Raw genomic sequence first — 25014 nt, forward strand, 5'->3', positions numbered from 1 at the left:
TTATTTTCGACCCTGGGAGTAAACTAAGATTATTTTTTTTAATATGTTCACAGTGGTAAGATTTTCCTTTATTAAAATAAAAAAAAGAAGGAAAAAAAGCAGTAATAATTCAGCATTTGAAAAGTAGAATATAGTGTTGTTTTTTTTTCTTTCCAAAAACTCAAGGGCCTCAAGACCTCATTTTATCAAAACCAGGAGGTGTAGGGGGGTTTTTGGTTCGGGTTTTTTTTATGGTGGATGTCTATGGTTTTTTTCCTTTTTTAACTTTTACATTTGAAGAAGACAGTATTCTTGTGGGGTGCTACTTTACTGGGTGGTAGAATAAACTGAGTAGTGTTGTCTTGGCTACCTGCTGGGACATACTCAACACCTTGCTGCGGTGGTCTGAAGAGGGTTGAGCAATGGGTTTGAGCAATGGGTTTGCTACGCAGATTGCTCTGGTGGGATGGACAGGCCGTGAGCTATTTCTGTGTTTCCTCTTTGGAGAGGGATTCCTGTTTCCGCTGCTGGTCAGTCTTCCTCTGAAACTTCCTAGTCTTGAACCAGGCAGCTCAGTGATCCCTCCCGGAGACACACACACAGCACGCGGTTGTTTTTGTGCCGGTCTCTCACTGGTGTGCAGAATGCCTGGCTTTGGTAAATAGAGACATTCATCTCTACATTCCTTTGCTTCTACCTTTGGACTTATTTTTTGTATCTGGTTTCTGATTTTATCCTTTGATAAAGTCATAGAAACCCAGTGCATGCCTTTCTGGGAGTTAAGTTGGGAAACACTGAGGAAAGAAATGGTGCGAGCAATAGTTGGATTCGAGTCTGCAGCACTGGTGTCACGTAAGAAATGCCTTCTCATTTTTCTGTTACAGAAGCAATACACTGAGAGTTAGAAAAATTCGCTTTGTACAATCAAGCTTCCAAGAAGTGGGAATGTTTGCATGTTTGGGGAGAAGTTAGTGGTTTTGGTTGGAGGTGATTTGCCACTTCTGTCAGAGGAAAATAGGAAAACACCTTTCTTTTTCTATTCTCTTGGAGCCAGTGAGTTAAGCAGCAGGGAACAGAAGGAAATTCTTGCTGTCATCTTGTACATAGGCAATAACTGAAGCTTGATATGTGATGGGAGTCTGGTTTGGGGGCCTTTTTTTTTTTTTTTTTTTTTTTACAAAAAGCAATCTGATAAAAGATTCAGATGTTGTCACCTTAACTGCACTCTTTGCTTGATTATGTAGAAGTTGAAAGGCGAGGCAGTGTTGGCTGTCATTCACTCTGCAGCTCTGCTCCCTGAAATATTCAGATGCCTTCTGTTATAAATATGCATATTTCTCTGAGAACCCTTAGATTTTGAGAATATCTTGAGTTGTTTAGCTACAGTGATTTAATTTCTGCTGTCAGCCTAAGTGGATTCAAAACACACACAAAAATCTTTCTTTTAATTAACTATACTGGATTCTTAGTTGACCTTATCACATGTGTGGAAAATGTAAGGTAGAGAAAATAGAAAGGTTTCCAATGCTGAAGCCTGTTACTAAGCTTTCTAGAGGAACTTGTACATTCATTTAGCTGTCACCTTGGATTTTGGTAATTTCTACACATGCACACACACACTCCCTATTTTTGCCCCCCCTTAAGAGAGTAGGGGAGTGAAGATGCTGTTCTCCGCACTGATTAAGTGTAACAAAGATAGTCCTTGACCACAGGGAAATGTCAGGCTTGTTAGGATAAGAAGGATGTGAAAGATAGAAAAGGTTGACAGAAAGAGGTATTGGGTCAGATGGTAAGAGAAGATGGTAGTAATAGGAATAACATGTCATTAGAGAGCTGTAACCTTTCAGAACCAAAAGTGATGGTTGTGATTCTAATTTTCCTTTTTTTCTTCTTTCCTCCTTATATAGGGAATTCCTCTAAAGAATTTGCTGGAAGCAGACACGTGAATTTTCTGCATGAAGACTCTCAAACTGGATTACATAATAATATGCCAGTATCCTCTGACTCGGTTTGATCCTTAAAAATGATTAGGATTGTGTATGAAATTTAACTCTTTTCTGATGAGTGGCCTAGACATGAGTTTACATCGGCAAATGGGCTCTGATCGGGACCTCCAGTCTTCTGCTTCCTCTGTGAGCTTGCCATCGGTTAAAAAGGCACCAAAGAAAAGAAGAATTTCATTGGGCTCACTTTTTCGGAGAAAAAAAGACACGAAACGCAAGTCTAGGGATTTAAATGGAGGTGTCGATGGAATTGCAAGTATCGAAAGTATTCATTCAGAAATGTGTACAGACAAGAACTCTATTTTCTCCACATGTACCTCTTCTGATAATGGAACAACCTCTAGCAGCAAACCAAGTGGAGACTTCATGGAATGCCCCTTGTGCCTTTTGCGGCACTCCAAGGACAGGTTCCCGGAGATAATGACTTGTCACCATAGATCTTGTGTGGATTGCTTGCGTCAGTATCTCCGGATAGAAATCTCCGAGAGCAGAGTTAATATTAGCTGTCCAGAATGCTCAGAACGATTTAATCCTCATGATATCCGTTTGATATTAAATGATGACATCTTGATGGAAAAATATGAAGAGTTTATGCTGAGGCGGTGGCTGGTTGCGGATCCTGACTGTAGGTGGTGCCCAGCTCCAGACTGTGGGTATGTATTTTTCCCATATCTGCGAAAAAGTGACAGCCTAAATACGTCATTTTCATAGTGTTATGCTTTTGAAAAGTTACTTGCTTTACTTTAGCATATTGTTTTGTGTTTTACAAATAGGTATCAGGCAGAATTCTCTATAAAAAAAAAAATTAAAATACAAGAAATCAAAATAAATGAAAATCCAAGCCACAACCCACCTTCCAAAATAAAACCCTTTCTCAAGTAGGTTTTTCTTATTTTCTGCACCGAGGGAGTTTCAGCAGTGTCAAGGAACTTTTATCGCTAAATGGTTGCCATGTATCTACGTCAGACAAAAAAAAAATGAAGTGTTGCACTGTCAAGGCAGTGGTGCAAAGCTGAAACTAAAGAGAATTGAAGATTTGGTGACTGCTTTTAACTTAGTTTATTTGTTAAAGCACAGTGTGTGTTTTGGCTTTTTAACTGTGAAAAATGATTTAAGCTTTTCTTTGAATTAAAAGACCTCTCCTGCTAGAGATATCTTCCATCTTGAAGTGCTGTTGAGACAGCGCTTGTTGCCTGTCAGCAGGATTCTGATGTAAGATAATGAGCTTGTTCTTGCTTATTATCTGAGGAACGTAATGTTTTAACATTGCTTTAGTACTTAAACAGTTCTGAAACCATGCTGAATTCTGACATGAGTAGGCTGAATACTACTGAGCAGCTCATCACGCTTTTCTGCTGCTGGTGTCTCATAATGCCATTCTTCAGCAAGCTGCTTTTTAGAGACTGTTTGCATTATCGTGCTGCTTAAAGGTTATAGCCATGACTGCAGTCTGGATGTGCAGTACACAATAAAAACTCAGAGGATGACACCTGTGTTTCAAAGCCTCACAGGTGAGCAATAAGTAGAATGAGGAAATGGACAAATGTTGGAAGAGAACAAGCAGAATAGGACTGACTGTTAGGTAGATTAAATATTCCAATATTAATATTCAGGTGCTTAATGTTTAGAACTTATTTCAAGTACAATTTTGCTTTCATACTTTAAATGAAACAGAATTTTTGAGTCAAAAGCGGGGACTGGAAAGGTCATAGTTTCGTATCTGGTCCGAAGTGGATGGCATTGCTCAGGTATAGTTTAAGGAGAGAAGGAGAAAAAATGTGAGCAATGTACAGCTTGCTCTTAATATTTAGACACTGCAAAACAAAACTACTAGAATGTATTACATGATAGGCAGAAGTATGCTTTGCTCAAGTTTCCCTGAGTTTTTGAGTTCTAGATAAGTCGTTGTTACTCGAGGTAAGGGGAAGCATTTAAGAACTTTTAAACCATTTTCTATTAAACTGTGTTTCATGGTTAGGATACTTTTTTAGTACTTAATTAAGTAGACTAAGGCAGGTTTGTTGAATGGAGACTTTTCACTTGGCCTGTTTTTTGTGCTTCAATTTTCTTATCTGTTTTTAGAAAAAACTTCTAAGTATCTTTCAATGGTCAGAAACTGTGATAATTGCTATGGGTAACACCATTATAAAAATAAAAAGCGGGTTTTCAGAGTGCAGTTAAAGTTCCATGCAATTGTGTGAGACCACAGCAATGTATTAGTGTACAGCAAATATTTAAATTACTGATCCAGAACTACCTGCTGTATCTCCTTACTCTGGGAGTGGAATCCTGTGCAAAACACAGTATATTGTCAGGCAGATAAACTGCCAATGTCTGTGTGTGAAGGGAACAAACTAGTACTGTATGGGCAACCTTATGTTGTACTTTTGCTAACATGACTTTTCATGACAGAGTTCAAGTGGTACGGAAATGCTTCACAGTGATAAATAAGTTCTGCTTTTAATGCACAGATAGTACCTCCTCACTGAATTCTTAGTACTAGTTTAAAATGGGATGAAGTTGGTTATGGGGGTACTTCTCAGGAGGATCATTGTTTATGGTTGTCATCCTGAAGGAATAAGAGCTCATGCAATCATGTTTTGTCTTTTTCCCATCCTTCTGCTTGTTTTGAAACCTTTAGAACTCTCAGATATGTTGGGCAGCAGGGATTGAACATTCAACATAAATTAATCTAAGAAGTTTTGGGGGAAAAAAACATACTGGTTGAGCAAAAGAAAGACCACCAGTAATGCCTTCAGCAAGAGTAATACCTGCTTATGGATCCTACAGTTATGGTTTTAAATTTAGCTTCCTGGCAGCCACCATAGCACTTTGTGGCAAGTCAGTGTGTGCCTAGCTGGGAGAAAGCACACACAGAGAGGTGGGGAGGAGGAGTGGGAGTGGTATAGAAAGTAGTAACATGGATTTAATGTTGTTGTGGAGCGTAGAAGGAGGATGGAGGAAGGAACAGTTTTTGGAATGTACTTGCAGAATGCATTAGAGTTGTGATGGTAGCTAACATGATTTTAGCATGGATCAAATATTTCATGAGGGAGCTAGATGGAATGCATTTACTAAATTTGCAATTCATTCCAAAGTAGAAGAGGTGCAAAAACTTCAGAGGGCAGCATTATTTCCTGGAATTGACTTTAAGATTAGATATAAGTAGTGTAATAAATCGGAAACTCTGGTGCAAAGTGCAGCATTTTGGTAGGAAAAATTTACTACACAAATAGGTAAAAAATGGATGGTGCACAACAATGCTTCAGCTCTTCCCAGCTTTGATAAAACATCCCATGTAATATTGTTTCAGGGTTTGGGCATCACAAGAGGACAAAAATTCAGACCAGATACAGAGCAAATAAGAGAGAAAAGAAAAAAGAGGAAGAGGGGAGCCAGGCCAGACTTATAACATTAGGGTTTTTACATCATGGACCTCTGTGCTCTCAGGAAAAAAAACAATGAATGAAACCTTTTCAGCTGTCTTTCACTCTGTTTAGGGTAAAAAACAAATCATAGACATGGCAAAATTTGAACCAAAAAGATCTCAAAACAAAGTTAACTGCAGTATTAAGTGTATTCCTATTAATTCTGTCCCTGTGGAGAACTTATCTTCCCAAGCAGAGAACTATGGATTAGTTTGGAGGAGAACCTTTGTTGCAGTAGTTGTACCCTGGATGAGTTGTCTGGGAGCTGTGGTGTCTCTGAGACTACACCATTCCAGTGCCAGAATGGTTCATCCTGCTGGCACCACAGACTTTCTGACCCTGGGCTATTTCATCCTCGGCTTTTGTTGTGAGCTCAAATGTATCCTGATCGTTGTTGTTACCTGAAACACTGTGAAAGTCTGGACTGGCTGTAACCTACCTGCAGGGGCTTGATAAGGGACACTGTCACATAGGTGATCCTTCTCTGGGGAAGGACCACAGATAAGGAAATAGCCTGAACTGTTTCCCAGACTAATTTTTTTATATTCTGTTTTTTGTATCAGTTTTCCAATGTCATTTTAACAAACCTTATTGAATTAGTATTGCAAATGTATTCTGTCTTCTCTTTGAATTATTTAGTGGTTTTGCTCTGTGTTTGTGTTGCTCGCATTATTAGAAGAGAGCAGCAATTCTTAGATTTTCTAATCTTTATCAAGCAAAAAGCATATCAGGCAAAAGAGTACAAAATCTTCATCCCTCTTCTTGATACGCAGCCTTTCTTCAACTAATTTTTCATTGCCTCTGGTTTTTGTTTTTCTGGTTATTCCTTTGAATTTGGTTGGTTTACCCTTCTCTCAGCCTGACAAGAACTTCTGGCTTTCACATCTGTTAAATGAATGCAAAATGTTGAAATTAAACTTGGAGTCTTGTACAGTTTGAACTGAGATTTTGCTCTGGTCTAAAAAGTTACTTTCCAAAGGTGTGCCAATACATGAGTCCCAAATGAGGAGTGCTTTCAGGGATGTGCCCATGCTTAATTAGCAATAGGAAGGAGGAAGGATATATGTTACACTTACAGATTACAGTTAAGATTTTTTTTATATAATGTTAGCAAGCCTTGAATGTATCCCTGTATATGTTGAAGCATTTGGATCAGAATGTCTCTGTGTACATGCAGAGCAATTTTCAGTTTGCAGAAAGTGGGAAAAATGGAGCTGATTAACTTGACAGCAATATAGAAGAGTCTAGCAATTATCGAAATTTCTGCTTGGAAAGTAAGAAATATTTGAAAACAGGCAAGCATGTATCTCACTTGTAACTTCATCATCTGTAAGTGAAAGGTTGAAAGCTCCTATTTGTTTGCACAACTTCTTGGGAGGAACCTCAAACATGCTGTTTTAAAACAATAAAGGGATAAGATTTGTGTTAATGTTACAGAGCTTCAGAACTAGCTACTCTAAAATAAAAATAACTGAATTTTCAAATAGGCATGTGAATGGGAATAATTTTTCAAGTATCATTACTGATAAAGAATATTTTAAATTTATGCAACTGCTATAAAATGGAGAGGGGCAAAAGTAAACAATTTAGTCTTAAAATAAAAACAGAAGTTTAACTCCTGCAGCATTTATAAATCTGTTGAAATCTATTCTGAGGTGCTGTTCAGGTTAATAATCTGTTTTCATACCAGGTTAATAATCTGTTTTCATACCAGTGGACTTAGTAGTATATATTTTAAGGAAAGCTAATGCATAAAATCATTGAAAAAAAATTGCAATGGGTAGGAATTAAGACACGTGTATATATGTTTGTATGTACTACTGATATGAACGATAATACATATTGTGTTTTTATCATTTGAACTTTGAAATGCAGATCTGATGAAGAAATTTATTTGTTGCTACAACTCTCATTGTGTAGAACTGTTCATGTAGTGCCTGATTATGAAGTAGCGTAACACAGTTTTGTAACTCAACATTTTTGGAGCTTTTTGCTCTGTAATATTATCAGAGTAAAGGTTGCAGTGAGGCACTGAACTCTTACCAATTTTTGTGTTTACTGTTTGAAATGTGTTTTTAAAAATGCATTTTTTGGGGTTTATTGTCCTGCTCTTCTAATCTGTGGTTTCTTTGTGACTGTAAACCTTACAGTATTGCATTCAGCCTTAAATACAGTATATTTCAGTACTGCTTGGAGTTAAGGTGAATGAGAGCAGAGTGTTGTAGTGATTATAGTATTTCTGTTCAATTTTAATCTCATACAACGACAATAGAGTGGTGAAAAGAGGTGATAAGGAACCCGTGCTGGCCCACCTAATGTCAACTCCTGATGTCCAGTGCCTTTGTACCTGCTTCAGCTGCTCTGACAGCTGTCTCGTCAGCTTTGGGCTATAGTTAGAACTGCTTTTATTAACAAAATTCTCTTTTGCCCCTCTTGATTGTTCAAGATATGCTGTGATCGCTTTTGGATGTGCCAGCTGTCCCAAGCTTACGTGTGGACGAGAAGGCTGTGGAACTGAGTTTTGCTACCACTGTAAGCAAATTTGGCATCCCAACCAGACCTGCGATGCTGCTCGCCAGGAGAGAGCTCAGAGTCTGCGCCTGAGAACAATTCGTTCTTCATCTATTAGTTACAGCCAGGAATCTGGAGCAGCAGGTATTTATGATTAGGGTACTGTGTCTGTAAAACATCGCTTTTGTACATTTGCACAATTAACCCTAAATAAGGAAAGAATGGAATAATGGCATGGTAGATACGAGATGCTTTGTCTTTCAGAAACATAAAATAACAATTCTAAACTTGAAGTAAAATTTCAGATGTTATAATTTGAAGTCCTCTGTGACCAGAACATCTGAGTTCAGTCTTAGAAGCTTGTCATAATTTGAAATTCTTACTTTGTAATTAAAAAATGTGAAATCAAATGAACTTGCTGCAAAGACATCCCACATGTTTAGCATGTTGACTTTTTTAGTTGTATCACTTACACACTGGGTGCACTTGTTTTCTCCACTGTAGGTGAAACTTCCAAGGCTGCTAATAATAAAAGCTATTAAAAATAAAACTCAAATCCACTGATTTTTCTGCTTTCAAAATAGACTATTACTCTGATGCCAACTCTGATGTTTGACATCTTTGTTAGTACTAACTTCTGGTTTTCTAGGATACACTCATCTGTCCTGTCTACCAGAAAGCAAACAATTCCAACTCTTAAAGCTGAGCTTGATTGTAATTCCCCAAAAAAGAGAATAAATTATTCAGTGTAGTATTTTGCACATCAGAAGTCCAGGTTGCTGTTAATAAGAACTGACTCTGAATTACACCAAACTCTGATTTATTTGGCAGCTTTTGTGTTTGCCTGAACAAACAAGGTAGATATTTGGGTAAGGAGTTTCTTTTGCTCCTTGCAGTTAGAGCTGTTGTTCTCCAATCCAGCCCTAGACTTGGGAGTCTCTAATTTGTTTGTGCTGGCTTATTTGAACAAGGCATCCCATCTTGCCTTAAAAACTGGCATCTTGCTCTAGTTTTCAAACAAATTTTAAAATAAACTAAATAAATTAGGAGAGCAGCTCCTTTCCTTCCCCTTTCAATTCCTCCCAGCCTGAAAAGTGGTAGATCTTCAGCCATTCCTGTGCTGAAGAACTTGCTCGGTTTAGTTACTGACCTGTAGGTTGTGCATCTGTTCCCGTGTGGGAATAGCTAGTGCATCCTTTCAGCTGCTCACTGTCCTTGTGCACTGGAGTTGGTAGAGCTGCTTTTTTCTGCTGGTTCTGCACCTTTTTGGGAATTCTTTATGTCAAGTATAAGCTCTCCTTTCCCTTTGTCCTACCTAGTAGCACAGAGGCAGTAAACTTGGAGTTCTGCTCTAGAAGCTGCAAGGTATTTTGACTGCTCTGAATAAACAGCTTGTCCCAAAGGGCAGATGCTAGCCAGTAATGTGAAGGAATGAAGATCACAACTGTGGTGTGTCAGTATACAAGTATTTCACTGTTGCTCAATGACCCCTTGTTTGACTAGAGCTAGTCACTGAACCTCATTTTTCCATATTTGACTTGGGAATGGGAAGAGCCTCGGGAGTTTTCTTCTTGCTACACTGTGTTTTTCTAGGGAGTAAGTACATATAAAGTAGGGCTGTGAAAAGGACTCAAGAGGAGGTTGGTGATACCAAAGAAGTACATTGAATGTGAATGGGGAGATGGATTTAAGATAAGTTAACAGTGTGGAGACTGAATATTCAAGTATAAGATTCATAACAGCATGAAATGTAAAAGAAGATTATATTTAGAGACCGTATTATCAGTCCTGTGTTAACATACATATTTAATGTCTGAGTCTAATATATATTTCATTGAGCTTAGTAAATGCTTGAACAGAGAGTATGCATTAACTATTCAGTTACTTGAACGTTGTCTAATACATCTTGTTTTCATTAGTTTTACTCAATCCAAGGTTTGCAAAAACTAATAGGTATCGAGTAACTGACAAATCAAGATTTGTAGAGCAACCTTACAAAAAACTTCTTCAGTTTTTCAGATAATGGTTCGTTTGGTTTTCCCAAATGTGTATGTCTGTCTGTATTTTGATTAAATCTGCCTGTCTAAAGAACTGATATGATCTTAATATTCATTTTTAAACAGCTGATGACATAAAGCCATGCCCACGCTGTGCTGCTTATATAATAAAAATGAATGATGGAAGCTGCAATCATATGACTTGTGCTGTCTGTGGCTGTGAATTCTGTTGGCTGTGTATGAAAGAGATCTCAGATTTACATTATTTAAGGTACATTTAAGAAAAAAAAATCTATGCGTTTGGTAATGTGTTTTCTAAACTACATAGAAGTAGATTCCCGAGTGGTATAAGTCTGGGTTTCTTCTTCTCGGAGTAGAGAATCACAGTTGAAGTATCTATATCAGAGGATTAAGTTAGATTTCAATAAATGTATTTAAATTAGTGCTTTGTTATTTTTCATTTTAAAGTATTTTCTAAGTTTTATGCATGCAACGACTTCTTAGTACAAATGAAGTGTTTTAGATGAACACATCCACTGTTTTTGCTGATGTCAATACTGATACTTAATTCTGTCTTCGTAGTAAGCATTACAAAAACTCTTGATTGTATAAGTTACCTTTGAACCACAGATTGGTGTGTAGTATATGCAGTATGCTTCTCTTCACATTGAAAAATATGCTGTCAAGGCAAAAAAAAATCTGAAGAATTTATAACTGATGTTTTGATATCTGTACTATCTGTAACTTTAACCTAAGGACAGTAATTTTATAACTAAGGTAATTTTTGTAACTGTTCAGTAGTGTATAGCTATATTTATTTACAATTTCTTTACAGTTTTCTTCTTTCTATTAGTCCATCAGGTTGCACATTTTGGGGGAAGAAACCATGGAGCCGTAAGAAGAAAATACTGTGGCAGCTAGGGACACTTGTTGGAGCTCCTGTAGGAATTGCCTTAATAGCTGGCATTGCTATTCCTGCTATGATTATTGGAATTCCTGTGTATGTGGGACGTAAGGTAAAACATGCTACAACTCCTTCAGGATTTATCTTCTGCATTGTTTGACTTGGGTAATACTGTGTTCAAGATATTTGTGTCAATTGTACAGGAAGGAAGAGCAGTGTTTTAAAGAATTCTCTTAAAACAAGCAGAGCAGAACACTGAACAATTTCCAGTTTCCGTGTCTTGCTGTCAAAGTTGCTGCATGCTTTTTCAAGGTTGCTCTGGTTTTGATCTCTGGTTTCCCTAGTGTCCCTTAGAATTAAATAATATTTAGAGGACAAGGAAGGCAAAAAGAAAATTCTTCTTATTTTTCTTAAAAGCAGATAGTTACCAGAGTTTTAGTATAAAGTTAAGCTAGTTTAGGTTTGTGCATGCACATATTTAAGCATTTGTACTTAGCAGCTTATTAATTGCCTTGGGCCAGTCCACCATGTGGAATAGTCTTCAGAGCTAGACAAGAATATGTCTTTGTTTTACTGATTGTGGGAATCAGCTAGAAATGATCATGTTATTCAGAATTCAGTTGATAGATTTCTTCTTAAAAATATAATAGCTTTTACTGTTAAGTAAATAACAAACTCCTTTAAGTAACTTAGGATAAAGCAGTGAGTTATCCAGATCTTTTGAAAATGGGTTTTTTGAAATGATGGCTTGGAAGATGTGTTTTTCTGCTTTTATCAGCATGGATTCTCACAGTGACTGGCAAGACTCATGATTCTGCATTTATTGGGGCGGAAAGGCTCCTAGACAAAAGGTTTAGGGATGCAGCTTTTTCACTGTATTTTTCATCTTTTTATTTCAAGTAAGTACTCCTATCTTCTGCCACAGTTGTCTTTTGATCCTTGTATTCTGTTATGGCCTAGTCCCATACAGTCATTGGAACCTTGTAGGTGAGAAGAGGAAGAAGGCAGCAGTTACCTGTTCCAAATTCCTTTTGCTTGATTAGCTTTTCTCATTAGATTTTGGGATAAGTCCCTATCGCTGAGCACCTTTCATGTAGTAATGGTAAAGGCTCAGAGCATTAGTCTGTGAGGGCAGCCTCATGAGAATTTCTGTTGTACCTCACTGCTTAATGAGGGTCATTTGTCCATGACCCCTGTCACCTGATCGCATTTCTCTTCAAAACAGCTGATGATGAAGATCCCACAGACCCTCCAAGCTTAATTTTCTTAGTAAATTTTATTTTACCTTTTTAACATTAGTTTAATTAACATTATGTTCTTACTGCCCTATCTTCAGCTGATGTAAAAAATCCTTTTGCTTTGCAATATGCCATTACATATTTTATGATGTTTTAAGTCCACTTTCATTCCTCTCTCTGAACAAACCTAGCACTTCTAGTTTTTCTTGACAAACTGTCAAGAAAACATACTGGTTTAGGCATCTGATTCTCCTCTTCTGGATTTCCTTGTAGTTGTACATACCACCTTTGCTTTTGTCTAGTTTGAATAGAGCAGTGAAGACGAAGCGTTACTACTGTGGAGTTAAATGAAAGGGTGATCTTGTGACATGAACTAATGATTACCTCTTCCTCAACAACATGCTATTTTCATTTTGTGTACTCTAAAACACACGTGCTATCCCACCATACTGCTAATTTAGGCAATTGGCCTCTTCCTAAAGGTAGTCTTGAATTCATTACCATTCAGCTGCATTTTAGTAATTTCAGGCCATTTTTTCAACTTCTCAAGACTGGCATGAATTCATGGCATTCTTGCAACCTTGCCAGATTGTATTTGCCTGAATTTCAACACACACACATTCTTCTCCTTCAGTCTTCCAGGTTAATGAAAATGTGCAATACTCTTGGATCCAGGGCGTATCTCTTGGAAAAAGTATGGAGTTAGGAATTTCAATTTGCGTAGTAAGAGAACCTAATGACTATTCACATGTTTTCTGTAGTTTCACATGAAGCTTATAGTAGCTATCTCTCGTCCATTTTTTCAGTCTGGACCATTATAACCTGGTTGAGTGTCATTCAAGAATGTAAGAATTTTGTTAAAGTCAGTGCATGACATCTGTTTCTCCCCATCCTCAAGGCCAAGTTGCCTTGTCACAGAAGAAAATTATTCGACATGATTTCTACTTGAAAAAAATCAGTGCTACCTCTTTATTTTCTGTCTTTGTTTTGATGTCTACAAGTTCCCAGCTTTCAGAAAATGAAAGTTCAGTTCACTGGTCTTTAATTCCTCAGCTTCTTGTTTTACATCTTTTTGAGACCACCATTGCCATTTAACTTTTTCCAGTTTTCCTAGAATTTTTTTCAGACATCCTCTACAAAAAATAGTTTTCAAAAATTACTGTTAGTGACTCTGATATTGGGCCTGCTGAGATATTTTTCAGATCAGCTCATGTAAGTACGCTCTAACCTGCTGCATTTGTACAGATCTTACTTCTTTGTCACCAGTCATCTGGCTTACAGTTGATCTTCAGTGACAACTGAAGGGGAAAAAAAAATAGGAACATGTCTCCAATTTCATCTGCTGGCTGTCTTTCCTTTTTGTTAAACAGCAAATTGATCCAATTTGGTCTTCCTCTTACTAGCACTGTACTTGTAGAATAATTTCTCCTTGACTTTGGTGTCCCTTGCTTTTTGTCTCCTCTATTTTAACCTTTCTGATTTTGGCCTGACACCTTCATGCGGTTCCTTTATACCCATTCATAGTAATCTGACCCACTTTCTGTTTTCTTAATGCTGCTGCTGCTTTGGTAAAGGAAGCTTCATTGTTCTTTTACAACACTGTCTGTCTGCTTCATTGGAGGAATTTGTGCTTGTGCTTTGACAGAGAAGTGCTAGTGCTCCATTATTATAGACATAAGTCTTGTAACCTAGCAGTTTTTTGTGTTTATTGAAATCTCTCTTCTGGTCTAGTATTTTTGCTTGGCTGTTCTTTATTATTTACTCAATATTCAGAAGATTCTTATTTCATAGTAATTTCTACCAGTGTAACCTTCTGTCTTGATGTTTTCAATCAGTTTCTTCTCTATAACCTCTTCCTTCCATTCCTTTATGTTGGTTTTTGTAATTTTATGTTTAAGGAATCCAGTAGCCTTTAAGGATATCTCTGTTTGTTTTATGTATGCCTTCTGTTTTGGGAGTTAAAATTGTCCATAGCAGTAAAATTCAGCACCTGAGATGATCCTGGCAATTGCTCAGAGCCCTGTGAAACTTGATTTTCCTGGGTTTGTAATTTTTACACACTCATACTGTGAGAGAATGTTTATGTTCAGTTTTTCCATTTTAATCCATAGACATGTTTCACATTCAAATGCTCTCTCACTCTGTGTTTCTCTCTCTGTATCATGTACCTCAGAGCAAGTAAATGCATTCTCTTTGCACGAAGCACAGTGCCTTCTCTGCCCTTCCTGGCCTGTCTTGCCTGAACAAATACTTTGTTTATTCCAAAGAGAACTACCCTACCAAATCTCTAATTGAGATAATATTTTAGAAAACACAGCATTCAGTAACATGGTAATTTAGAAATCACAACATCCAGCTCATTTTTTGTCATTATCTTCTCGGTACTGCCTTTTGTGTTCCTCCTTGGATGGAGTGAGGATTAGCTTAGCCTTATGACAGCCATTAAGATCTTGCTACTGTTGTTCCTTTGTAATTATATCTTAACTGAGAACTACAACAAATAAAGTCCATATCCCTGAGAGACCATATTCCCAGAGAGAGTAAATGAAATGCACAAAAAGTGGGAAATCTCTGCGAAACAGTGATCTTTGAAGGCCTTTCAGGTTCATGTGGGATTTGTGGCAGATAAGTTTGAGGCAGTCACATTTCAGAGTTATTGCAGACTTGAACCATCAGTAAGAGGTTTGGTTTGCAGATTCATCAGTAAACAGTAGCACAGCTAAGGCTCAGGTTTGCAAAAACATTTCCTGTCTCAACGGCTGGAGCAACGGAGTTCTTGTTCTCCCCTCCTTCCAGGTTATTTTTGGTGGAGGCTGTCTCATGATGCTATGGCAGCCTGTTTCCATAGATCTAGTAGTCTGTGGAAGTTTCACTCTGTATCATTCAGGGGAAAGATGACTGGGAATAAGAAATGTCAGTTTGATCAGATGTGTCAATTTGTTTATCCTTAAAGTTTGTCTGCTTTTCACAGCCATGTAAGCTGGAGTAATGATTGAACAAACAAAGCTGTTCAATGATTTAGCTCTTCAAACTTGAGGCTGAAAGTAAATGCTTAGTTCCTGGATGGGAGGACTTCTAAGTAGTTGCCTAAAATTAAGATCTGTATAAATTTTATTTTCTTTGAGATGAGAAATAAATCATGACATAGAATGTGATCTCTCTAGAAGAGTACAGATTCCAAATGATGTCAATTCTTCCATTCTTGAAGCAATGTATTATTGATGATAATACTCTAAAAACCCTTTCTTTTCTCCTTCCAAGATTCACAATCGATACGAAGGCAAAGACATCTCAAAGCACAAGCGAAACTTGGCTATAGCAGGTGGTGTAACCTTATCTGTAATTGTGTCTCCAGTTGTAGCTGCAGTAACTGTAGGTAAGCAAATACTAATATTTTATGTCTTGGTAGCACCTTGCAAAAAGAAGTACTCCTGAATAACACAGCTGAGATAAGCGCTGTAGTTTCCTTTTATAGGTGAAGGAACTGAGACAAGGAGGAGTCTGAGGTTATATATTTATTGGGGCAGAATGAAGAATACAGTACTTGATTTTGATGCAGTATTTCCTGAAGAATTTAATTTTTATCTTGCAAATTGAAGTTTCCACATTGTTGTGTCTGGCTTTTAAGAGTGAAGTATTTAAAGGTTTTCTAAATGACCAAGAAAAAACTGTTTCCACAGAGTCTGTTTGTATTTTAGAAACTTCATATCAAACTTTTCTCCATGCAGAACAACAATGCAGTGTCTCTTACACTTAGCATTACAGTAGTGGAAAACTTTTTGTTTTGCTCTGGGAGTCAGTTTGAATTGTTACCACATTCTTTCTCATGACAATTGTTGAGGGTAGCATTTGAGGAAAATCTGACTGCACCTTACAAAATACTTCTCACCTTCTCAAGTAATTTCAAGATCACCGTAAACCCAGATTTTTTTGGAAGGAGTGGACTTGCCAGGCATTGCCTTGCTTCTCCTCTGTTGCATCACAGGCATCTTCACAGTTGCACAGTAAAAGCTGGGGTCGATAACTGATTCATACTAAGACGCACCACTTAGTTTTAAGCTGGATCGGTCTCCTGAACATGTGGTCGTGTGTGCAGTGTTCCCCCTTGTGCCAGAAGCAATGCTCAGAAAGGAATGAATAACCTCAGGAAGGCAGGGCCGCTTTTAGCAAGTGATGGTTCAAACTGGCCCCAAAGCTGTGGCTTTAAACAGCTTGTTATCAATGCTGGACCACTGTGCAAATGCAGATATGCCAGTCATAAAACCTACTCTCGTGTCAGTCTGCATTGTTCTTCTGTAGCTGTGGAATCAGATCCCTGCTAAACAGGTAGTGGGCCACAAAGTCTGATAGTTGCATTTATAGGTCTGCTTTACCTCATTCTTTCAAGCTGTTTCTTATTTCTGAACAGGGATAAATATGGCCTTTCAGGCAAAGCAGTTGGGGTTTTTTTGTGGAGTTTTGCTCTTGCCCCATTGCTATTAACACGTGGTCTCCGGTCTCAGGGCATTATATGGCTTCCAAAATAATGAATATGGATTTTCTCCTGGAATAATGAGAAATTTCTAGCGAAGGGGAGTTCCTGTAATTGGAACCTTTATTTTAGATTAGACTGAGGAACCTTTCTATTGGGTGTGCTTCTGTCCATTTTCAGAATGTGCCAGATTGCCATTTTTCAGTCTGCCATTTTTGTATCTTCCGTGTACTTCCATCAGCAAAGCCATAGAATGATTTAATTCATGTGCTAAAGGAGTAACTTCCATAGTCCACTAGAAGCAGTAGAATGGGAGTGCGTGTATCTGTGTGCGCTTTAGCCCACAGTTCCTTTCCCTGGTGTCCCTTTACTGCTGCCACCCTGCTCCACAGAATTGTTTACTTTTATATTGAAAGATTCCAGAGTAATAATAATGCTAAGTCCTAATAAATTGATAGCAAAGCCCTGTCTGCATTTATTGGATGCAAAATGAGCCCCTTATTAAATTAGTAGAGGTACTAACATTTTTAGTTGAATAACGTTTGAAATAGAGCTCTGCTATTTTTCCTCTCAGGTGAAACATTATTACAGTCCCCAGTGGAGCTTTTATGAACCTTTAAATACTTTAATTTTGTTTGTAAAAGATGGTATGGACATACTGGAAGTGTTAATTCATCAATCATTAAGCTTCCCTTGCTATCAGTGCTGACAGGATGTTCTGCCTCTGAAAGTACTTTTCTGTCAATTCCTCCTTAGTGATTTACCAATATTTCTTAATTTTACTTCCTCCTGACCTCTTTCAAGTGTGAAATATTAAGTAATCATAGAGAATGAAATTGCCTTTATGAAAGGCTCTAAAATATAAGCCACATTTAATGAAAGACTGTACTTTCTTCTGTAGGTATTGGTGTTCCTATTATGCTGGCTTATGTGTATGGAGTTGTTCCAATTTCCCTCTGCCGAAGTGGGGGCTGTGGTGTGTCAGCTGGCAATGGAAAAGGTGTCAGAATAGAATTTGATGATGAAAATGATATAAATGTTGGTGGAACAAATGCAGCTGTAGGTAAGGAAATTCAGTGTTCTGTTTTCTGAAAATATGGAGTTTGTGACTTGTATTTGCTGCCTTAGATACCAGAGTAGTTATTTGCAGTTGAGGCTGCTTCTGCTCATTGCTGAAAAGAGCACTTCTCAGGTCATGGTCATGTCTCTCTGTCATATTGGGCTAGGCTGTAATACAAGCATTAAAGCTTTTCTTGCCCATTTTAATCAAAGCCAGACTCAAGTCTTTTCCGTATGTAAAAGTTTTAAGATAGCATTAATGTTGCTCTTTCAGAATTCTGTTGGTATTTTAAGCATGTGATGTCAGGCATAACCATTACAGCAGCTCCGAGAAAGGTGTCTCTTTTAATTATTTGTGGTTGGTTGTGGGGTTTGTTTGTTTGTTTGTTTTCCCCCAAAGTTCTCTTTTTGTGACAGCATGTTTTACAAATCCTTCTTCTCAGCACAATTTCAGGAACAGTTTCCATGGTCGCATTCTAGAAACAACTAAATGCTACTTCCATAACTGACGAGCCGTCTTTGTTTCTGTCTAGATACCACTTCCGTGGCAGAGGCACGACACAACCCCAGCATAGGAGAAGGAAGTGTTGGAGGACTGACTGGCAGCCTAAGTGCAAGTGGGAGCCACATGGATAGGATAGGAGCCATCCGAGACAACCTCAGCGAAACCGCGAGTACGATGGCCCTGGCTGGGGCCAGCATCACAGGGAGCCTCTCGGGGAGCGCAATGGTTAACTGCTTTAACAGGTGAGACGGGACCTTTTCACGCTGTCCTGCTCTACATGGAGGCAGAGGAAGTGGTATTGCTGGGTTTTCTGATTTTTGTGTTTTGAAATTGGTTCCTATTAAAAGGGAGATAAACAGTTCATCCCTGACAGACTTACTTGATTTTCAAGAGGTCCTGCCTGACCACAATCCTCCAAGAAAGGCTTGAATTTTGTTCAGGGTGAGTGAGGCCTGAGATCTTGTTTCCTGCTTCCCAGGAGAGCTACCTCTACCCAGGAGTCAGAGGGAGGCACCTCATGTCTTATGCAGTTGTGTTCTCTGGTGCATCTCACCCCAAAGTCAGAACTATTGACTTATTCAGTAGTCTACAAGTACCAAGCCCTGTTCTGTTGCCTTCAGAACACCTGGATGGAGTGTGGATTCCAAATGGACTTCAGGCAGGAGGGGAGGCAGCTGAGTATGTGGCTTTGCCCAGGTGGCAGCTTCTTGTCACTTAGTGCTCAATGCCTCCTGTGAATTTGGACGTTTCGGCTTGTTGGCTCTTCTGCACCCTGAAGAGAAAGGGAGTGTCTAGAAAGGATTGTTAATGTTTAGGGTTCAGGGTGGAATTTGCTCCTTAAATCAGGTGCCAGCACTGCTCATTTTGAGTAATTTGGCAGTCCAGTCTATATAGAATAAAGAGTGAAGGATAGTATCAAGAGTTCCCCTATGCTGGAGCACATGTTTCAAGCTGTGACTGCTGAGTGAGGTATACATACTCTCCTCTTTAAAGAGATGGAGTGGAAAACAAAACAAAAAAACCCACTTCTATTTCACTGTTAGAACATAGATAAACAAGACATTTGGAAAAAAACTTGTAATCTGCTTTCTGGCTTATCTGCTCAGCCCAATTTAAGATTGCTGAGGTTTCTATTATTCCTGTTGCAGTTGATAACAATACAAGAAAAGCAGAGTACAGAACACAGTTCCCTGCATGTTATTTGATTAGTAATAATTTTGCAGCAGGGGAAACATGGGAACTATCATGTTGAGAACTTATATACCCTTGTGATTGGTTTTTCCATTTTTTAAGTATAGTGCAAAAGAAATGTAGCTAAACCTGGAAGTTGTCCATGTAAATCTCAGGAGGGAAAGAATCCAGAACCTTTGATTAAAATATAACATTTTGCTTTGTTGGGAAATAAATCTGAGTTTGTTTGTTTGTTTTCAATCAAAAAAATAGTCATTTTTGATAGTGGGAAGAGAGAACCTGTTTCATAGTGTTGATATGTACATCTGTATTGGAGTAACTCATGAACTTTACTTATTACTGACTTATTATTTACTTATTTCAGTCTGCAAGATGACACTAGTTTGCAGCTACTGTGCTTTAACTGTTGTGGCAGTATATGCAACTCTCTCTCTTTCTCTCAAAGACTGGAAGTACAAGCAGATGTGCAGAAAGAACGATACAGTTTGAGTGGAGAATCTGGCACAGTTAGCTTGGGAACAGTTAGTGACAATGCCAGTACCAAAGCAATGGCAGGATCCATTCTGAACTCCTACATCCCTTTGGACAGGTAAGAGAAACGTGGTGAAAACAGAATATTAATAAGCCTTGCTTATTAAAGGATATTCTAAGCATGCCTCAGCTGTTCTACTTTAGTGATTATACTTCGAAACCATAAATTTTGTTACAAATGGAATTTATGAGTGCTTACATTTTGCCAAGGTTATTTCCAATGAGGAGCATCATCACTGTAGCTCTAGTGTTTGGTCTTTCAGACTTAGTATTTTCCTTTGGGCTGCTTATTTGGTGATATGGTTTGAAGCTGGCTCTCTGTCGAGTCTCCAAACCTTACCACAAGAAGTCCCCCCTGCCCCCAAACCTCAGGGAGAAGAGGGAGAAAAACAACTAAGAAAACCCAAAACAAGAGAGAGACAGCTAAAGTGATATATATAAATATATATAAATATATTTACACTTATGTTACAATTGAAATATATACAATTTCACAAGGGAATGGGAAGGGGGAAAGGAAAAGGAACAAAACCAAAATAAAATATATATATATATATCCCAATTAGTAGCCCAATATCTATCCACTAAAAGAGTTAGCAAGGAAATATCTCACTACTCTCCTTGGGACAACCGAGAGTTGCTCTGGAACGATCGCCGGCAACCTCTGTCTCCCAAGGCCGACAAGGCCTTACCAGGCCTCGCTCCCCAACACGGCAGACTCAACAGCAGGGAACCTGCACCTCCAAGCCGCCGGAAGGAAAGAGAGCGAAGGCCTCTCCTCCTTTCTTCTTATAGCCCGGCTTACGTAAAAATCGTAGGGAATACTGGGTACATCTGGACCCTTCCTTGGTTACAAACTGGTCACCAAGGAAGGCCTAGCCCAAACCACCACATTTGGTTAAACATTTCTCTAAAACAAGATACATCTCTCCTCACTTTTTCTGTGTATGTTGAAAAGCTTTGAGAGTTTGTTTTGCCACGTTAGCTGGCTTAGATGACCACTTACACTCGTGGATTCTTTCTTGTTCTAGGGAGGGCAACAGCCTGGAAGTGCAGGTGGATATCGAGTCCAAGCCAGCCAAGTTCCGACACCACAGCGGGAGCAGCAGCGTGGAGGACGGGAGCGCTGCCGGGCGCGGCACCGCCGGCTGCTCCTCCGCCGGCCCGCAGGAGGGCAAGTCCGGCGCCGCCAAGTGGTCTAAGGACAACACGGCGGGGAAAAAGTGCAAAGGTAAACTGAGAAAGAAGAGCAGCATGAAGATTAATGAGACAAGAGAGGACATGGATGCTCAGCTGTTGGAACAGCAAAGCACAAACTCCAGTGAATTTGACTCTCCCTCTCTCAGCGATAGTATTCCATCTGTAGCAGATTCGCACTCCAGTCATTTCTCTGAGTTTAGTTGCTCAGATATGGAAAGTATGAAAACTTCCTGTAGCCATGGTTCCAGCGACTATCACACTCGCTTTACTACAGTCAGTGTTCTCCCTGAGGTGGAAAACGATCGCTTGGAAAACTCTCCACAGCCAAGTGGAATCCCTGTGCCTGTTCCAACAGCCCCAAGCACTGATGTTCCACAGCTGAGTTACATTGCTGAGGAAAGCATTAATAATGGATCTTCAACAGATGTAGATTTAGGTGTTGGTGAAGCACTGAAAGAAACAAACAACAATCATTCACAACATGCTGTGGAATTAAGCACTGCTATTCAGACTGAAATTTAAGTCTGTAAGTGCTGCAAAAATCTTTGCCACTAAAGAACCCTGTCTGAAAGCTGATCGAATTACAAGTGGCTTCTGTAAGTTTCAGGTGACCAGCAGAAGCAAGGTTTTAATACAACTGCATTTTCTATATACTTGTCTGATAAGGCAAAATACTTCATATGGATCTTCAACCTGTGTGAAGAGGCGTGCAGGCTTTAACCAAGTGCATTACAGCAGTACAAATACGTCCATGTTTTGTATTTTTGCCACAACTTTGCTTGAAAGCATATACTTGGTGTATTTAGAGAAAAAATGGTAAATTCTTAATATGTTAAATGCTGAAATGAATAATATGTCCTGCACTGTTCACTTGGAAAATATGGGGTTTGGTATAAAATGGTATTAGCTGAGCATTTGTGACTTAAAACCACTCTTGTGTGAACTTTTAAATTTAAGGGAAGTAGAAGACCTGCAAAGACCTCTACAAACATACTTCAATAGTGAATATTCGGAATGATAATTTCGTTTCATAACTGGACATACCATATTTAGAGTGCATGTAGAATGAACTGCATATCTACAGATGGATGTAGCCTGTGTCAGAAGTGTTTGTATGTGTGTACACTTTGAGCAGGGTTTTGGCATTTTACATAATTTCAAAACAAAAGAATTTGGTACCTCATATATGGTGGAGACGTTACCTGGGAAGATCAGTGGGGTTACCTATTCATTCATGCAACCAATCATGCGGCAGGTAAGGCTACTATATAGTGTATAAAAACTGTAAAATAACAATCGAGTGATTTATAAACACTGTAGAAAAGCAGATGCAGTCACCTTTCATTAGGGGGAAAATCGGTGCCCCATCAATTCTTGGTGCCTTTGGAAAAGACTGGGTTTGAAGTGCCTGGTCGTTTGAGGATTTTACTGTAATGTTTTCCAGAATGTCCTCTTTGGCCACCTTGGATCACAAAAGAAAATTCTAGTGAATAAAATGACTGTGGTAGATATAATAGAGTTATTGGCCTACCAAAGACTCACTCAGGCTTTAGTGGACTTGACATCTCTTTGCAAGACATGCCTGTCTTCAGTCCCAGAATCTAAGTGCAGTGCAATGACTGCCCAAGTGCAAAGATGGGTTCCAAATATGCTGGCTTTTTTTTTTCTTTCGCACATGAAAGATACACAGCTGAACACAAGCTGAAGTTGGCCAAAGCGCCTGTACTGTTAACATTTTTTTGCTAAGTAATTCACTAAAATGGAAAAAACGATTGTGAATCTCATAAACGGTTAACAATGTTCTGTCTTGTGTTTCATGTATTGCCATTATGGTGCTACTGGAAGTTTGGTTGGATAAAAAAGAAAATGCCATGAGCTGCAGTCCTCTTCCATGACTTATCCTCACCAGTTTCAGTAATAGGCTTATAACACTAGTGCCAGTTATGTTATTTGGTAATGCTTGTTACAGTATTTGTATATTTGCAATTCAGTTTTGCTCAATAATATGCGTGTAAACTGCATATCTGAAATAAATGTCTAAATACTGACTTCTAGTGGTCTGTCATTTAGTGTGCTGATCAGCATTATGAAAATGTGTATGTTCCCAGCAGGAGCTTTTCTTCCTGCAAGTTGCTGACTGCTCTCCTCTCTTGTTGCCTTTAAACATTTTTATTTTATTAGGTGTTCTTTGAAAGTTGAGTGCTCTGATACTTGGAAATGTAAGATCTAAAGTCAGTTGCATTTTGTACAAGACTTCAACCTCATTGCTCTTCTCTAAGATGAAAAGAAATCTGATCTGCCTCTCTGGCAGGCAGGACAGTAACTGGTTTTCTGAGAGGGATGCGGCTCTGGCATGAGCATATTGCTCTTCAAACAAAACTGCATCATCTTGACACAAGTAAGATCAGATTGCTAAGCTAAACTCAAACTCCTTCTCTGTCTGAAGTGACACTCTTTCAGTTCACATAACCTGCACATTCTGAAACACCACAGATTGGCCAGAGTTTCTGGGTAACAGCTGGTGGGTTTTGCTTGGCTGAACTGCCTGTTCATTGCGTTCATTTTCTCACCTGCACTTACTTGGGAAGTAAGAAAGTAAAACTAATGGGGTTGCATTACAGAGCTGGATCTGCCTCATCTCAAACCCATATGTAAGCTGTACTTCCATCAGGGTGAATAACAAGAGAGTAACTCTTATGCTGGGTCAACTCTAAAACTACAATTAGAGCATTATTTATAAATTATTATTTATAAATTTCCAGTGACAGCTGCTCAAAGAGAGAAAAAGAAATAGGGTAAGTGAAGCCACATACTCTAGAAGTAGCAGGGCATTCAGGCAATTTTTGCCCTGTTGTCAGGCACTCTGAACTGGAAGTAAACACAAATCTTGTATTTTGTAGGGGGTTGGTGTTAGCAGTTCCTTTTTGTCCTTTGTTCCTGGTTGATATTTTTTCCCCCAGTACGAACATTTAAGAAATACAATTAATGATAAGTAGATGTATTGAATTAAGATCAGCATTAACTGAACAAAGTACTTACTGTTGATCATCTGATGCCAGTTGGTGAATTCTGATGTAATTTTTCAGGCCTATATAGAAATTTCTCTTTTACAGTCATGAACTGAGGCATTAATTGGTTCTTTATGCAGAGTCTGGAGAGTGGAACAGCAGTGACTCAGTGAGCCAGTCATGCTTCTGTCACTGCATGTGCAGACTTTCACCTTGGAGGTGAATGTCCTTCAAGACCTCCAGTTTTTAACCTCTGAGGAAGTGAAGTTTTGTGCAATCTCTTAAGGCACTTCTATTAGTTTTCTGAAGCCAGATGTTATTTGCTCTGTGCAATAGGGCAGAGGGTGAACCTCCCCTCTGGTTTTTACTTTCAGTTCAGTTTTGAGTCTGATGTCTTGTGCAGCAGCAATAAAGTTATTGCTGATGTCTCAAGCTTTGAAAATGTGTGATTTGGCTTTATCCAGTACACCCATGAAATGGCTCACACATCAATATGCAGCAGTGCAACCCAGTGCTGGCAGCAGGGAATTGGGAGGTGGACCCATTTCAGTGAGTTTAAACCTAACTTTTAATTTCTCAAGTCAATTCTGCTGTGCAGGAAATTGGAAATATAGTTTACTCTTGTAAGTAAACTTTATCAATAGGTTAGCGTTACTTTCAGTCACTGAAATAATCTGACAGTTTTACATTCCACATTAAGAGATAACATGTAAGGTAAGTTCACTTTTGGATAAGCTTTTAGCAGAAAGCTGTTTCGCTGCTCATTTTGTGACTTCTTTTATTCAGAGGTAATATTTCATGTGTAAGGCAGTCTAAACAGCAATAAATAAAGCACCAATAAATTTAATGCACTGAATTTTATCTTGAGTCTATAAAAAAGTAAAAGAACCCTTCTATTAATACACTAATGCAGGAGATGCTTCTCTTATTTATAGAGCTACCAGTGTAAGAATTAAAAAGGAACCTTTTTCTTTCATTGAAATAAACCA

The 25014-nt window shown here is 38.6% G+C and overlaps 1 protein-coding gene across 5 annotated transcripts in view; it reads left to right on the forward strand.

Moving 5' to 3' along the window:
- The window catches only part of RNF19A (ring finger protein 19A, RBR E3 ubiquitin protein ligase), a 54679-nt gene extending 31614 nt beyond the window's left edge, over nt 1-23065 (forward strand). For 4 of the 5 annotated variants that reach the window (XM_064647536.1, XM_064647556.1, XM_064647545.1 and 1 more), the window contains exons 2-10: nt 1887-2635; nt 7857-8065; nt 10045-10189; nt 10772-10934; nt 15322-15436; nt 17433-17594; nt 18124-18337; nt 19651-19875; nt 20849-23065. In XM_064647536.1, the coding sequence (XP_064503606.1) occupies nt 2019-2635; nt 7857-8065; nt 10045-10189; nt 10772-10934; nt 15322-15436; nt 17433-17594; nt 18124-18337; nt 19651-19875; nt 20849-21539 (2541 nt within the window). In that variant the 5' untranslated portion in view covers nt 1887-2018 and the 3' untranslated portion in view covers nt 21540-23065. The remainder of the gene's footprint in view (nt 1-1886; nt 2636-7856; nt 8066-10044; nt 10190-10771; nt 10935-15321; nt 15437-17432; nt 17595-18123; nt 18338-19650; nt 19876-20848) is intronic. The other variant, XM_064647564.1, reaches the window with a different exon arrangement.
- The last annotated feature ends 1949 nt before the right edge of the window (nt 23066-25014 follow it).

Source organism: Pseudopipra pipra, chromosome 1, assembly GCF_036250125.1.
Source record: "Pseudopipra pipra isolate bDixPip1 chromosome 1, bDixPip1.hap1, whole genome shotgun sequence".
Classification (NCBI taxonomy): domain Eukaryota; kingdom Metazoa; phylum Chordata; class Aves; order Passeriformes; family Pipridae; genus Pseudopipra; species Pseudopipra pipra.